This window comes from Falco biarmicus, chromosome 2 (genome assembly GCF_023638135.1).
Source record: "Falco biarmicus isolate bFalBia1 chromosome 2, bFalBia1.pri, whole genome shotgun sequence".
NCBI lineage: Eukaryota > Metazoa > Chordata > Aves > Falconiformes > Falconidae > Falco > Falco biarmicus.
In genome coordinates this window covers 75,241,018-75,257,131 of record NC_079289.1, presented here as the reverse complement: position 1 = coordinate 75,257,131, position 16,114 = coordinate 75,241,018, and the positions used below count along the sequence as shown (strand labels likewise).

Here is a 16,114-nt window from a genome sequence, read left to right as displayed (position 1 = left end):
AAGCCTTGGCTTTCCTCACGAGAGCAAGAAATATTCTTGGAGGCTTTCTGGAGTCAGCAGCCAAAGCCAAACACTATAGAGGGCTTACACCGATACAATCCAAAAGGACAATTTGCTTGGAAGCCTGTGGCTAATTTCGAACACAATGCCCGATGTCATGGTCAGTTGTGCTGCAGAAAGTTGGCAGCTTGGCTCAGCTTCTCCCTCGGCCCGAAAAGATGCGAGCGTTTCTGGCCGAAGCTGCACCGCTTATTGGATGTCCCAGACGGCTTCAAACGAGCCCTTTCATAGCGACACACGGCCAAGTGCGGGCAAAGAAACGAGGGGAGAAACAAAGGTGGCTCTGAAGTCATTTCCCCGCGCTGAAGCCAGCCATCCGGTTTCGCTCCTTCCCCATTGAGGGGGCAGAAAGCGGCAGGAAGAGCAGGGCTGAAAGGGAACAAACCGGCCGAATGGGCTGGTGGGGAGGCAGCCAGGGCCGGGGCCGCGCCGGGCGAAACTCCCATTCTCCCTGCCCAGAAAGGGATGAATGATTAATTATAGGCATCCAAAAGGTAATAGATGTGGCAGGCCAGCGTCCTGCAGCCAAGTTCCTAGAGCACCTGCGAAAACAGGAGGCGCCGGGAGACAAAGCCACTCTCCCCCTTTATGGAGAGCACAGAGGGGTACTGTTCCCCCCTTCACCTGGTCTGCTTTCTGCTGGCACAGCCTCCTTGCAGCGTGGGCAATTTCCATGTCCGCTTGCTGTATGTAGGAAGCAAAACCCCTCTGTCTGCGGAGAAAGTAAATGGAGCAAGCCTAGATGCCAAAAGGGAATAGGGGGGTGGGGGGGTGTCTGGGATCTGGTCCTGAGACCAGAGGATGAAGATCTAAGATACTGACTCTTTTCATCTTTGTGTAGCCCGACAGCCAGCGCACAAGGCCATCGCACGCATAGGTACTAGAGATGGGATTTTTGAGAGTAACCTGAAGAGAATTAGACGCTCAGATCACACCGCAGTTAAATGGAGACTGGCTATTTGGCTCCCTTAGGCACCTTTGAAAATTCCAGCCTGCCCTATGAATTCAGCGAAGCACAGAAGAACCTGCTAAGCTGAAACACAAGTTGTATGTGGTAAGGAGTAAGTGGCTGGCTACTCCTACATTAGGATAAAAACATCTTCTTTGTCTACTTGGTTTTGGCAACAAATCAGTAAGTTTGAAAAATACAATTTAACCACCCTCTGGCTCTGTGGGACGATGCTGTGAGTCCTCTCACTGCATCCCATCTTCCCACCGCCACTCCAGCTCCCAGCCCCGCTCCCTGCTCCTGCCTTCCTCCTGGGACAGAGCTACACCATTCTCTTGCCTCAGCAAAGTCTGATTTTGCTTAAACTTGGGAGGAGCCATGAGCCGGACCTTTGCCACGAATGAGCCCAAGGACTGACCACCACCCCCCAGCTCCAGCCCGGTGTGGACTGAATGCCTGGGGAAGGGAGAGCTGAAACCCGGCTTTCTGTGCTGCATGCCTTGTGGTCCTAACCCGTCCTGCCCTGCTGGCCATGCTGGGATTCCTGTTACTTGAGGCAAAACGATCTTTTCAGTGGTAGGTCTTGACTGTGCTTTTTCTTCCAGGATTTGCAGAGGGGAACAGGCGCTGGAGGGGGATGCTTGAACAGGCGGGTTTGGGCGCAGATCTGTGGTGCTGCACAGGCATTGCTTCACCAGGGGTCAGGGGTGTAAGTGGCTTAGTCAGCCGCAGTGGAGAGCAGGACAGGTGTGTGGGACCTAAAGGCTTGTCTGCAATGGGAAGCTGGTACGGTGTGAGGAATTCACGTGGCAGATTGGTATGTGATAACTATGGTGCTACACGTTGCAGCTCTGACTGATTTTGTGTGAGCTTCCCAGTAGAGACAATGCCTGCAAGTCAGCATAATGGAGAACCTTACGTCCTCAAGGCGCTTTGTTAAATAGGATTAGCTAAGTTGCTTAGGCTTTGCATGCTGAGTGGAATGATGCCCAAATTCCCCTATACATTTGTTTTATATGTGGTCATTTGGTGGGGGGGGGAAGTGAAGCCCCTTTGAGAATTCCACTGGAGGAATAACGTGGAGAAGCAAGGCAGGCACTACAGTCTCTGCCTCAGAAAATAGTGAAATGATTTCTGTGCCTGTGTGGTGAAGAAGATTTGGAAGAACAGGAAAACACCAAATAGTGGGAATGACCAGCCTCATTTTGCTGCAGGTGATATTGTAGTCGCTTCCATTTTACAGTTTCCGTCCCTCTTTTTCCATTAGCCAACCTGTTAATGCTCGCAGAGATGCAGTTCCTCATAGCGAGGCCAGGGTACATTTGGACACAAGAGATGCTGGAGTGATGGAAAAGTTGCTTGTCTGTTCTGGCCTGGACAAACTTGCCTTCACCAAACAAAAAAGGTTTTGAGGAAAGCAAGCAGAGGCATCAGTACAACAACAATCAGTACAACCGGCAACCCTCACTCACTTCTTTGCAAGTAAAGTTATGCAAAACAGATCTCACTCACAAATATCTTCAAATAATAGTCTCAAAAAATGAGATAAAAATTACTCTGAATTTTTAAAATAATTTTATGCCTTGGGTGGGGTGTAGAGCAAATGCATATAGGTGCAGGGAGAGAAGGCATGTCCACTCCTGGCACAGCACAGACCATGCGGTAGCATTGGCGAGAAGCGCAGCACCCACTCTGGTCCCTGCCCATGTGCTGGCTCTGCCTGCCCAGCAGCACGAAAGCTGCAAAGAGCCACACGTGTGTGTCAACGGCATCGCAGGACGGTGCTGAGCCCTCCAGGGCTCAGCCATGACAGATGTTGTATGCTAATGCCAGGGTGAGAGTCGCCCCGGGCAGACACGGCTGCCGGAGAGCCTCCTTGGTGGCATGGCGTGAAAGAGCCATCCTTATCCTCACGTGCGGGAGCAGCAGCACAGCCGCAGCCTTCTCCTTGGCTGCTGGTGGATCCCCTCTCGCAGGAAGCGGCAGGAGCTTGCTGAAGCGAGCGGGGTGCTCTCGCCGCTCACTTTTTCCAGATGGTTGACGTGCACAGCAAACAATAGCCGGGACAGCATGGCAGGGCACACCGCTGAAACCTCCCCCTGCATACAGAGCAGTGCGGGGCCCATAATTAGCGTCCCTGCTCATGTCAGGCTGAGACCGTTCCCATAAAGATGAATTCCCTCCCTGTTGCTCTGAGGGGGGATGTTCAGCCAAGGGTGGGCTGGACAGTCCCGGGATGGGAGGTGGTGGGGATTAGCTTCCAGTCTGGCCTGCCTTGCACGAGCCTTTGTGAGGATAAACAGAACAGTTTTGTTTCCTTAAAGAGCAAACCTGGAAGAAGCATGTTTTGGCCTCTTGATGGAGGTATCTAAAGTATTAGACATTCTGGATGCACATGTGTGCGCATGTGAGCAGGGAACAAAAACTACAAATAAAAAGCCTCTAACTTTTCCTCCACTGCCTTTGCATGCTGACACATGCAGCACCCACGAGCAGCTATTTCCTTGTGCTGTTTCTAATCTGGTCTTTTCAGCTACTTCTAATTTAAAAGTACTAAAAATACCAGCATCAAAACCTTCACTTGGCTCCTTGCATGTTCAGCTTCCCGGAGCTACCCGATCCATAGCATCTTCTTCACCTTACAAGGCCCACGACTGTGCCCACAGAGCAGAGGCAGGCGAGGAGAGATTTTCACCAGTAACCTTGAAGCCAGGATGTTGGCAGGGCCCTACCTTTGCCATGGTCTTGAGCAGCACCCCAGCTTCGAGGTCGCTGCTGAAAATTCATGCTGGAGGAAGATGAGAAAAGCTTTTGGCTGGGCTGAGGGCACCAGGTAATTCCTTGCCCTTGTCCTTCTGGCCGTGCCACTGACCAGAGACAAAAGCAGGGACACTAGAAGTGAAGTGCCAGTGACAAAACCCACCCACCCTCCAGGCACCAGAGTGATGCCCTTTCCAGTGCAGAAGTGTCCATGGTTTCTGTGAAATATGGGTCCACACTCAGGGCCTTATGGAGCTCTTGTGGACTTTGGGGTTGCTGCACTCCCTGCGTGGGAAAGATCGTGTGTCTGTGTGTGTGTAGATCTATGCCTTACAAAAGACATTGAAAGTGCTGTAGCTTTTCTCCTCTTTAAAATAATGTGGAAGTATTATTTTAATAGTAAAACTAGAAGCCCTGCCACGAACTCGAACAACATCCACCTTGGGAAGCATTTGTCAAACGTGCTATTTCCAGGACAGTCACTGCTAGCAGGCTTTTCTCCCTCTTTCATTGCCCAGCAGTGCTGGGATGACAAAAATGCAAGCTGCTGGCAGCAGCCAGGCTGGAAACCCTCCCTTAGCCGGCCCACAGCAGCTCTTGCATGGCTCAGCGTGTGTGTGTGGGACGCGCTCCCTCTGGGTGAGCAAAGGGCACTCAGATGCTGGGCTAGTAGGGTGCACTGCAACAGCACTGAGAAATCGCTGAGAAAAATGCACACCTCAGGTTTACTTCTACCTGCTCTAAGCTTCTGCATCCAGACTATGACTCTGCTGCAGGCGAGCAGGTTGTTAAATCCTGCCAATTATTCCGCCAGATTTCCCCAGCCAGGCACCTGTGCCCAGTTACCTGGCATGATGGAGGGACTGATATCCCTCCCCACACACTTCCCAGTTGGTAAAGTCTTGTTCTACTCTGGTGTAAAGGCACAGTCAGAAAGGCTTGGCATGATCTGCTTTCAGATGGAGCGCCCAGCATAGGGTGCCACAGAAAATGAAGCTGCTGAGATCCTTGAAGGAAAAAGTAGGGCTGGATTTCTGCAGGCTCGTAGCCAAATTGGATGTGCCACCGGGGTATTTTGGTGCAATTGCACTGTCTATGTGGATTACATTGTGAAGGCAAAGACTTTTTTTCCTGAAGTATTTAGTGGTATCTGCAGATGTCCAGATGCTCAGACAATATATGAGGAAATCCTGTTCTCTCTGTGCTCTGTCCTCATACCCTGTCTCTAAACCTCCACCGATGCCGCTGGTCAGAGATCCTGGACTAAGTGATCTGACTCACCGTCAGACATTCTTGTCTTCTTAAATCCCTTAATTTTGCCAAAATTATGGTTTTTCTGATGAGGGAAAAAGTAGGCAAGAGATGGGGGCCAAGCACACATCACAGGTGATGTCAGCTCACCTGTGGTCCTCAGGCTGGGATTTGGAAACCTGAGTACATTGGTGTCTCACTGCAGGTTCGTGAGCTGAAAGGACGAGGCAGTGCCGCAGCCTCTCTGCAGCTACTGCTCACCCGAACTTCCACCAGCAGGCTTTTTCTTTTTAATTTTGGGTCACCTTCAACCAACCTCATGCCCTGTATAAAGTGTTGCTGGAGCTGGGAAGGAGAGAGCGAGTGCAAGTGTCATCTGAGAAACGCTGATCCACGTCTGCAAAGCGATTGTGCTGCTCTTGGCAGTTGCAGGTGACAACCCTAACGAGTGCCCAAGAGCAGATGAGAAGTTTATGGGCTGTTAATAAACTGTAACCAATCCGTGAATGCCGGCGGGTTGTGTTCAAGCTGTTTGGGGCCACAGGTCCTTGGGAGAGCTTGCACTTGCTCTGCCTTTATTTCAACGTAGCAGAAACATGAAAGCATGTGGCAGACTCTTGATGTTTGTTACAGTGAATAGACATATGTCCCTCACACTAGCATGTAGAATATCTAATTAAGTTACACAATGATAGCTTATACCCAGGGGCAGTCGCAAACAAGACGCTGTCACACTCTTAAGAACACAAACAAAATGAAAATTGCCTCTTTATACATTATAATGAATATGTTTTCAATACATTAAAAGTTCATTTACTAACAGACTCTGTAAGACCGGGTGGATTTCTGCTAATATAATTTCAGTTTTTTGCAGAAGGATCAGTTTGTATGGTTAGGATTAGGGACAGGTTTGTTAATGAAGCTACTGAATATTTTTCCCCCATAGAACTGAAAGAAGAAATGAGGTCTTAATCATGTGTTTATTGTGCTGTCTCAAGCAAATCCTGCTCAGAGCCCCATCTCAGGAGGGGCTTCTGCCTTCTGCAGGACACATATGCTGTGGAACTCTGTCTCCTTTTCTCCCATCTCCCCTCTTCTCCACTAGCTTTTTGCATTTTTGCAGGCAAGAGACAGTCACCCTGAAGCTTGATGACTTCAGGGATTATCTCCCACTTCTGAGTTGGGTATGCCAGATGCCAAGGTCCATATGACAGGATGGTGCTTGAGTAGTGCCCAGGGGTAAGTCTTGATCTGGGTTCCACTTCTCCTGTGAGCATCTCAGATGGGTGATGCTTCTTTCCTCCCCTCGCCATCGCTACAAAACACTTCAAGCAGTACAAAAGCTGCCTGGGCATTGCATCCCCGTTCCTCTTCGCACAAGAGAGCTCCATTCCCATTAAGGCATTTTGGGAATTTCTCTACGTGAGAATAATTAAATTGTGCAACACTTGTGTGGGCAAAGCCTGCAGGTGAGAAGGCTGGGCTATTTGGAGTGATCCTCACAGACCACCCCTAGGCCTTGGTTAGGTGGCACTAAGCCATTCCCAGCATGCCGGTGACATGTGACAGTCATGCTTGGGGAAAGTCCATCGCTTCCATCTCTACCTTCAGCATAACCAGGAGTCAGTCCCTGGGGGGGCTGCTTCCCTTCTTTAACCCAGCTTTAGTTAAACCTTCCCTGGAAAAGATGAACAAACCGAGGGACTGCTACTGCTGGGCATGTTGCTGAGTCGTGGTTGAGGCTTCCCACTTTATGGCCCCCAGGTCACACCAGGCTGTCCCTCCACTGCATAGACCAGCTTAACATGGGGCACGTTGCCCTGTACTATACCTGGGATATTTTATAGGGGCCAGGTGATTCCCTGAACCATCTTCAGGCACTTGAACAGGGGCTGGCTTTCAGGGGCTGCTAGCTTAAGGCATATGCAAGCGTGGCCTCAGATGGCTTGAACTGGCCATCCTGGAAAGTGAGGAGCAGACGGAGAGGGTCCTGAGGGGGCAAATCCCTCCTCAGAGCACCTCTGCTCAGTGCCTGGCAGAGACACAGCCCCTGAAGGAAAAACCAGTCCCCAAAACGTAACCTGGTTAGCACAGGGGAAGGGGCTGTAGCCTCTCCTCTGACATCTCATATGTCAAGAGCCCTTCAAAAAATTTTTTTTCTCACCACAGCTCATCTCCCCCCTCCCCCCGCTTTAAATTTTTGCCCACTGTGGCTGGCATTCTGGCTAGGAGAAAGATTCCCCCTATCCCTTCTGGGACACTATGCCCGGGCAAGGCTCCCTCACACCTCTCTTTGTGTACCTTTTGTGCTGGCTTGCAGCACCACAGAGAGCCAGGAGCTCGCCCGCTTCCCACTGTCGCTGGGGCTGGCAAGGGAAAATGTTGGCTTCTGCCTGGCTCTTGGGGTCACCAGGCTTTCCCAGGTTTGGGATGGGGAACAGGTTCCTGCAGTGCCGGTGCGCCCAGCTCCCTACACTGCCTGCTGTGGAAGAAATCTCCTTTCTATGTTGCTTGAGCAGCATTAAAAAATCCAATTATTTCTGCTGGGGGAAAGGAGTGGAGGGTGTGGAGAGAGAAACTTGGTGGGCTATTGAGCACAGCCCCAAATGAAGGCTGAGCACTGGAGGGGGATGGCTGAATTCACACCTTAGTGGGTCATTTCTCCCACAGAGCACACCGACAGCTTTTGCTGCCTCAACTCTGCTCTTTGGAAAGTCTATAGCCTTCCTGCCCCTGTGGTACATATGTCTCCAGACCCCTTTCCCTTAGGCACAGCAAGCCAAACCCTGCTTGACTCCTCAGGAGGAACAAAACAAGCTCCCTCCTCCCAAAACTCTGCTAATTTCCTACTCAAAAAGGATTTTTCTTATAAAAGTGACTATCACTGTGACCGCTTTTGTAAAAAAAGAAAAAAAAAAACTACAAAAAAAAGGAACTGTGTGTTTTTTTCTTTTTTTAAGCAGACAAAGACATTTATAAATGTGTGTCTTATACATATATGTATATGTCTTTCTGAAAATAGCATTTAACAAATGCCTTCTGCATCTGCAGAATCCTCCAACAATCCTGACACTGTGATCAATCTGTAGGCTGGTGATGTTTGCTGACAGTGATTGATTGATTTTTCCTGCTAATAGGATCAACATTGGGAATATATTAAACTAAAAGGCACACTTCTGACTCGCAGGAAACACCCCGTGTATTGGGCCTGATCCAATTGTATTGGTTTTGGCAGCAGGATGCAATGATTGATGACAGGCAGGGAGTGGAGGGCTGCTTGGAAGAGGAGTCTGATTCCCTCAGTGCTCTCTCCATGTGCATGACACTGGTTTCCTGCTGGGACAGGGACAGGCGTAAGAAGGGACAATGGAGCAGGGTGGCCCATCCAGATAACCTCTTCTAATGCATATGGTGAGATCTGACCTGCCAGTTCAAGAAGAGGAGGCAAAAAGCTGATGGGAAATTAATTCTCAGGAGTTTGTCAAGACATCTCCAACAAGTGAAGATAAATGGCAGAACAAAACTTCTAAAGCTAATCCCAAGAATGGGGATGAATGAAAAAGGGAAACACTCTTTTGCATTTACATCCATCTTTTAGGGTAAAAGCCCTGGGGTAAGCCCCCCCCCCCGGGCTTTTGGAGGATCTCGACCCTGGACCGTTTGTAACTCCTGAGAGGTTTGAGCAACCCCAGGGCTATTCAGGCTCTGTGTGTGTGTGTGTGTGTGTGTGTGTTTGTGTGGTGAACAGGCTGCGCATTCACCTCAAGCTTTCTTGTTCTCAAGCAGATGGACTGGGAACCTGCAAAAAACTTTCAGGTCCAGCCATGTTGCCACTGAAAGCAATGTGAAACCGCTCTCGCCTTCAGAAGCACCACCCAAGGAGAGGGCAGTGAGATGGGAGCACGTTGGACTTTCGAAGGCTGACCCAGCAGTACTTCATGCCCTTCTGCAGAGGTGGAGCTGGCACACTTGCATGGCCCTGTTGCTGTTGTTACAATTCCTGTCTCCCCTTAACCATTCTTAATAAAAATATTTAAATATTATTAAATGTCTGTAGTGGCAAATTATGGTTTGCTGCCCCTGTGGTCCCCAGAGGGTTGGCAGGCTGCAATGTGGCCAAGGCTTTTCTTTAACCCACACCCACGTGGGCTGGAAGTTTGGAAAGGGCCAGCTTTCACGGCTGGAAGCCAGGTTTGGAAGACCTCCCTTCCCATCTCAACCCCCTACATGGGCAACCAGGTTTTCAGAAGCGTGGGGCTGGGTTATGGGTGCTGAGCATTCGCAGAGATGCTGGTAACTCTTCTGAAAATCTGGCCCTCATCTGCACATTGAAAAATGCCTGAGCATTCAGAAATAATCCGGGTAACATCAAGTCACAGTTCCGGAGGTCCCCATCCCATGCAGAGATGGAAACATCACTCCAACACAGGGAAACTGGAGCTATGCTGCAAGCACCATCTTGCAGCACCAAGTGAGGGCCGTTCGGCTCCTGTCACACCTCTGTCCTATCCTCTAGAGAATCACTCAGACAGTTTGCAGACTGTCAGGATACATGGGACACCAGTCTCTCACCTGCGGAAGTGTAAAAACAACCCATTTTCCAACAAGGGGAACAGGATCCCAACTCTTGTCTCTGGAACTATGCCCCAGTTACCACGCCTCACAACCAGCACCCTGACTCTGGCATGGGGAGATTGCAGTGGCATCCAGGGCGAGTTTGGCCCCAGAATACTGTGGTTTTCAAGGGGGAAAAAACAGGATTTTCTGTATCCAACTTATAACTAGATGCGTGTAACCTGTGCTTGCATACCTCACCCTGCCCATGGCTCCTGCTCTGAGCGGGCCCTAGTTTGTATTACTGGGGGGAGAGTTGTAGATACAAAAGAACCACTTCTTTCTGTGAAAGACTGATATTTGGAAAAATGTTGAGACGGATTTGGATATTCATTCCAAACATTCATTCAAGTGAAAAGGAAGGGATCCTGCAGGCCCATGCAGGGGACTGACAGATCCCATCCCACAGGACCAAATCACCAGCCAGCAGAGCTGGTCCCCTGATACCCCCCCTGCGGGAGAGGCACACGTGCCTCGCAGAAGCTGCGGGCCTGGAGGGAGCAGCACGCCACCATTAGGGTTTCACAGCAGATTTTGGGTGACTTGGCTTAAAACCTGCCAGGCAGAGGCTGAAGAAATCCCCTGTTGAAACGAGACAAGAACGGCGGGGGGACCCGTAAAGGTGGAGGAGCTGCCTGGGTGCCCTGGCATGGCAAACCTTTCTGTTCCCCTGGCTTCCCTGAGGCACTGCTGTTCATGCCTTAAATGTGCTGCCGAGCCCTGGCTGCCCCTTTCCCCGCTGCCTGTGCTGTGCCTGGGGGGGCGGGGGTGGGGATGGGTGGTGGTGGTGGAAGGGAGAGCTCGGGAAGAGAAGGAGAACGTGGGGAGGAGGTTGGGGAAGGGGAAAGGAAACGGGTGGGCAAGGGCGCGAGTGGGACCATGGATTACGTGGGCAGGGGCTCCCTCCTCCTGTCACGGCAAGTCGCTAGAGACCTGAGGCAGCCTGAAAAAGACGGAGGGGTCTGGCCTGCCAGCTTGCATGGAAAACAAGGCTGGATTCAGAGGAACGGGGATCAGCAGGGTGGGAACCTGAAAATTAGGGTGGCCGCTCCAGCTCAGGGGGGAGCAACGCGGGTCCTCGGGCTCCCAGCCCGGCTGGGGACACAGGTGACCCACGGCAGCCCCGCCGGTGGGCGCTGAGCATATGGGCTCCCCCCGCCCCGTAATCCTATCTGCCCGGAGCCGCGGCTCCACTGCGGCAACGCGATCGGGGGAGCGCTGCGGGGCACTCCCTGGTGCAGGGGAGCATATGGGGAACCAGGCAGGCGGGAGGGCGTCGGGGGCCCGGCCCGGCTCCTAATTTCATTTGCAGGTAGCCCAGGAGGAGGGGGCCGGGGGAGCACAGCTGGCGGCCCGGCCCGGCCGCGGGGCTCCCTCCGCCGCCGTGGGGGTGCTCAGCCCCAGCCTGAGTGGCAGCGGGCGGGCAGGGGGCTCCGGGGGGGAGGGGGGAGAGGCGCTGTCCTCGCTGCTTTTGCCACCGCGGGGCCCGCCGGGGCCGAAATGCCCCCGCAAAAGAACCGGATCCCCACGGACTGCCCTCCCCGCCGGGGCGGCGCTGCCCGTCGGGACTCCCCGGGGCCACCTGTTAGCGACGGGGAAAGGCCCCTCTGGGTGGGGGAGCGCGGCCGGGAAGGCAGACGAGCAGGATTTGCCAGCTTCTGGCCGCTGCCGACTTTTGCATCTGTCAGGGTGCTAATTATTGCCTTTAATAGAGACAAAGAACAGCTCCTAATGATGCTCCCTCTAATTCTCACCTGCTCCTGCCCTTCTTCCGCAGCAGCACTCCCTCGCCGGAGCCCTGCTAATTGGGAAAGCTGCTCTGCTTATTGCGGCCTCCCTACAGCTGGGGGTGGGGAGAAGCAACGACGGCAGGTCTGGGGCAGGGGATGCGGGGCACCGGTAGCGGGGCTCCAGCAACAAAACCGGGGGAGAGGGGCAACACCCTTAGCCGGGGCTGGGCTGACGGGAGCTCCCCAGCATCCCCGCGCCGCCTCGGGCTCGGTGGAGGAGCAGCCTTTGCCTCTGCGCTCTGGCGGGGACTGGGGTGATCTCTGTCCCTTCTCCGGCCCAGCCTGGCCTTCGGCGTGCAGCGCAGCCTGGCAGAAGGGCGGCCGTCGTGGGGACCGTCCCAAGCCGCTGGCAGATACCTGGCTGCCAGCCCCCTGTTTTGCGCGACTTTTTGCCCCCCCCGCCGGCGGAGGCAGAAGCGGAGGGTCTTGTGCCACAAGGATCGCCTTCAAAGCCGCGGGCCGCTACAGAGCTAGCACCCTAAGGCGGCCTTAGAGCGAAGGGCAGCGCCGGAGCCTGCCTGGCCGCCGGCGTCCTGGCCAGCTCTCCTGGTGGAGAAGGCACTTGGGCCATCAGTGGGATGCTCGGCGTTGGTCCCCGGGGCTTCGTTCCTCCCGGTGTTAAACGGGTTTTGTTTGCTAAAATCGGTACTGAGGGTGCTGGGAAGGGGAGCTTCTCTCCAGGGGCCGGGGGGGATTGGACTGGGTATCTCTGGAGAAGGAGGAGGGCTATTTTTCGTCTTTGCTGGGGGGATGCTGAGGTGGGGGGCACTCCTTTCCCAGCCCCTCTTCCCTCCCCTGAAAGGACTGGAGTGGAGCGAGCCGCGGAAGGAAGGAGCAAACCGGCCAGGCAGGAGCCTGAGGGGGCTGTCGCGCCGGGACCGGTCCGCACCCCGCGGGGACCCCAGCCCGCCCCGGCCGCCTGCAAACCGCTTCGCTTTACACCGTAAAAAACCACGGTCCCCCGGGGCCGGACTCGCTTTCATACCCCCGCGAGTGTCTGTGAGCCCAAAATTCCTCCCTGGCCTGTTATATATATTTTTTAAAAATTATATATATATATTTATATACTGTTTTGTATTTACGCGTATGTAGCTAGCTAGTTATTCTAAATAGCTGTCTAGGTTTTTTTCGGTCTAGAGAGAGATGAGCAAGGATTTGCTTGGGCAAGGCTGGGGGGCTTGCGGTCCCCCTGCCCACCCGGAGCGCGGTGCCGGGCGGGAGCGGCCCCCCGGGGCGGCGGGCGGCGGGACCGTGGGAACCGCGCCCGGGGAGCCCCGCGGCTCGGCCCGGCCCCCCCGGGGGCAGCCGCCGCCGCCGGGGGCTGCCGGCCTCCTTTTCCTCAAAAAAACCCCAAACTGGGATTCGCTTGGGCTGTTCCCCTTCTCCTTGAGGGAAAAGGGGAAGCCACAGGCTGCTCCGCGCCCGCACCCTAGGTGCGTGAAGACAGCCCTTTCCCTGGGGTCTGCGGGAGGGCGAAGTATTTCCTGCCCAAATACCTGAGTACAGGTCTGCTACAAATACACACGGGCGAGAGATACTATCACCTTCGGGGTGGTGGTGGGGGGAAGACTGTCTCGACTGTCCCCACATAATTTTCCTTTCAGTGGATTTTCATTTGCGTGGTTTTTGGCTGAAGGTCAACTGCGCAGAAGCGACTACAGTGAGCAAACACCTCACCGCCAAGTTTAATGTTTCCTTTCCCCGACTTAATATTTAGCTCTTGTCAAGCGCTGGGTTCAGAAGACAAAAATTGTCACATTACGAACCCAGGAACAGTTGTTTCTTTCCTTGCCGCCCTTGCGCTGCGAGAAACAAATGAAGGGAAAAAACCAAAACAAACCCCAAACCAAACGGTTTCGATTAGCCGGCGAAGCAAACTAACAAGAAACTTAAGGAAAAGGCAAGGATGCGCCTAGAATATTCCCGTCCCTTCCCCGCGTTGCGGCCGGTGACCCGCCGGCTGTCCCGCCGCCGCCCCGCACCCGGCACCCGCCTCCGCCTCCCCGCTTGCCTCGGAACAGCAAGGAAGAGAAAAAGGTCATTTCTTTAAAATGCTTTTTTTTTTTTTTATTTAAAATCTCAACAGTGGATCACTTTTTTTTTTTTTTTTGCAACCAAACAAGTAATAAATATTATTTAGCAACTTTTTTCTTTTTTACTTTTTTTTTTTTTTTTTTTACAAAAATAAACGGATGATAAAATCTCTGCAAGGGGCAGCGATAAGAAAAGTTGTTATTTCAGAAACAAGCCCAAGTTCTCAGTATTGCAACACGGACAGTGTGAAAGTTCCTACACAGAAAGAGCATTAACGAGTTCAAACTTTGTTAAAGGTGGCAGGAACGAAAAAAAAACCCCAAAAAAACCAAACAAAAAACCACGTGTTATAGGCTTAAAAAAAAAAACAACCCAAGAAACAAACCCAAGAAACCCCAAGAACCCAAACCAACGAAATCAAGGCAAACCGACCCCTTATTCACTCATGAGGCTTACACAGTACAAGTGCACGGACGGAAAGCTCAGGCAGAGCGGACTTGCATCGTTATCGTCAGACGGTATATTTACAAATCCCGAACCAGAAAGAAAACCGGCGGAACCGCCGGCGGGCGGGGGAGCGGGGGGAAGAAGCCGCCTTGCCCGGCTACGCTTCCAGCCGGAGGGCCGCTGCTCCCCGCCTGCTCCCGGACCTACCGGAGCGGCGGCCGAACGCCCCGGGGATGGGCTTTCCGGGGCGGGACGTGACCCAGGAACGGCTCCGGAGGCTCTACGTGTAGAAACGAAAGCGGGAGAGGGGGAGGGGGACAAACAAACAAACAAACGAGCAGAAGCCCCTCTGCAGTTTTGGGTCCTCCATTCGCGACGAGCCTAGGGCTATTTTCCCCTCCTAACGAAGTCACCGACAACAACGTAAAATGAAAAATAAACAAGACGCACGGGCATTTTCTTGTGTCGGGGTGCTTGTCCCCGCCGTTTGGGGAGCAGGGCAGACCCCGGGCCGGGCTCCATCCGCTCCCGCCGCCCCTCCGACGGCCCCGGGAGCGGGGCCGGGGTGGGGGGAGGGGGGCTGCCGCCGGAGGGGCGCGTTTGTAGGTCCTGAAGGTGGCGGAGCGGCGCGGGGCGCGGCGGGGCGGCCCCGCCGAGGGGCTCATTTGGTGTCGGTGGCTAATCTGGGGAGGCTGGCGGTGCCCATGCCGGAGACGTGGTGGTGTGGCGGGGCCGACACCTGGCACATGCTGCAGGGGCAGGGCATCCCCCCCCAGTGCTGGAAGCCGCTGCCCAGCGGGGCGGCGGCGGCGGCGGCAGCCGAGGGCGACTTGAGGAGCCCGTGGGGGGGGCGGATGGAGCTGACGGCCGAGAGGCCGGAGCCGGGCAGGGAGGCGCTGGAGACGGCGGCGGGGGGCAGGATGGGGTGGTGTACGGGGTGTGAGGCGGGGTGGCCCGGGTGGCCGGGCAGCGGGGCGGAGTGGGCACCCATGCCGCCGGGGCAGGCGGCGGGGTGGAAGCCAGCGTGGTGCCCGCCGTAGATCTCGCTGACCAGGCGCTTCATCTCCTCCAGGGAGTTGGTGAGCATGAGGATGTAGTTGCGCGCCAGGAGCAGCGTGGCGATCTTGGAGAGCTTGCGCACCGACGGGCCGTGGGCGTAGGGCATCACCTCCCGCAGCCCGTCCATGGCGATGTTCAGGTCGTGCATCCGCTTGCGCTCCCGGCTGTTGATCTTCAGCCGCAGCTGCTGCAGCTCCGGCTCCGTCATCTGCTTCTTGTCCTTCTTGGAGGAGGAGGAGGAGGACGAGGAGGAGGAGGACGACGAGGACTTGAAGCCCAACTTGTCCACCACCACCACCCCTGCAGCGCTCATGGCGCTGCGCAGCTCGGCGCTCAGCTCCGGCGGGGAGTCACTCTGCGTGGAGCTGGACACGGTGCCGCCCGTGAAGCCCCCGCCGCTGCCTTTATTCCTGGCCGTGAGGAAGAGGTCATCGGGCTCCGGGGAGGACGGGCGGCTGGAGACCAGGCTGGCGTCCGAGTCCATGGCCCGGCGGGCGGGAAGGCGGCGCGCACCGGGCTGCCTGCGGGGAGGGGAAAGAGCCCGCAGGCGGCCTCGAGTCAGCGCCCGCGGAAACTTGGCGGGGCGCCGCCGCCGCCCGCCCGCCACGTCGGCGATCCCGCTCCGCGGGGCCGCGGAGAGACGCCCTCGGCGGGGCAGGCCGCGCTGCCCACCCTCCCCTCCCCGCCAGCCGCGGGGCGCCCTCGAGGTGGGGGGCGCCTCGCCGCGCCTCCCATCCCATCCCATCCCATCCCATCTCGCCCCGTCCCGTCCCTCCCTCCGCGCCTCTCCGCCGGGCCGGGGGCTAGGGGGGTGCCGCGCCGGGGGGCGCGGGCGCGGGGGGCACTTACCGTGCGCGGGGCGGCCGTAGGGAGCGGCGCGCCGAGACGGGCGAGCACGGCAGCAGCGCGCACCTTGCGGCGGCGGCGGCGGCGGCTTTATAGCCGCGCCGGGGAGGAACGATGTCACCGGGCGGGAGGGGGGCTGCGCCAATCGGCGGCGGCGGCGGGGGGGGGGGGGGGGGGCGCGGGGGGGGGGCGTCTGATGTCACCGGGGCCGGTCCGGCTCGATGGGGCGGGCGGGCGGGGGGACGACGGCCGGCCGCGGCGCGGGGAGCCCGGCGGGGGGGCGCGGTGGGGGGGAGGGACTTTT

General features: G+C 55.5%; 1 protein-coding gene across 1 annotated transcript; it reads right to left on the bottom strand.

Moving 5' to 3' along the window:
• Positions 1-13,617: 13,617 nt before the first annotated feature.
• Positions 13,618-15,882, bottom strand: OLIG2 (oligodendrocyte transcription factor 2). The gene is made up of 2 exons (XM_056328897.1): positions 15,814-15,882; positions 13,618-15,485 (listed from the first exon to the last, which is right to left on the bottom strand). Exon 2 carries the CDS (start codon positions 15,446-15,448, stop codon positions 14,567-14,569), a length of 882 nt encoding a protein of 293 aa, XP_056184872.1. The 5' UTR covers positions 15,449-15,485; positions 15,814-15,882; the 3' UTR covers positions 13,618-14,566.
• Positions 15,883-16,114: the final 232 nt, after the last annotated feature.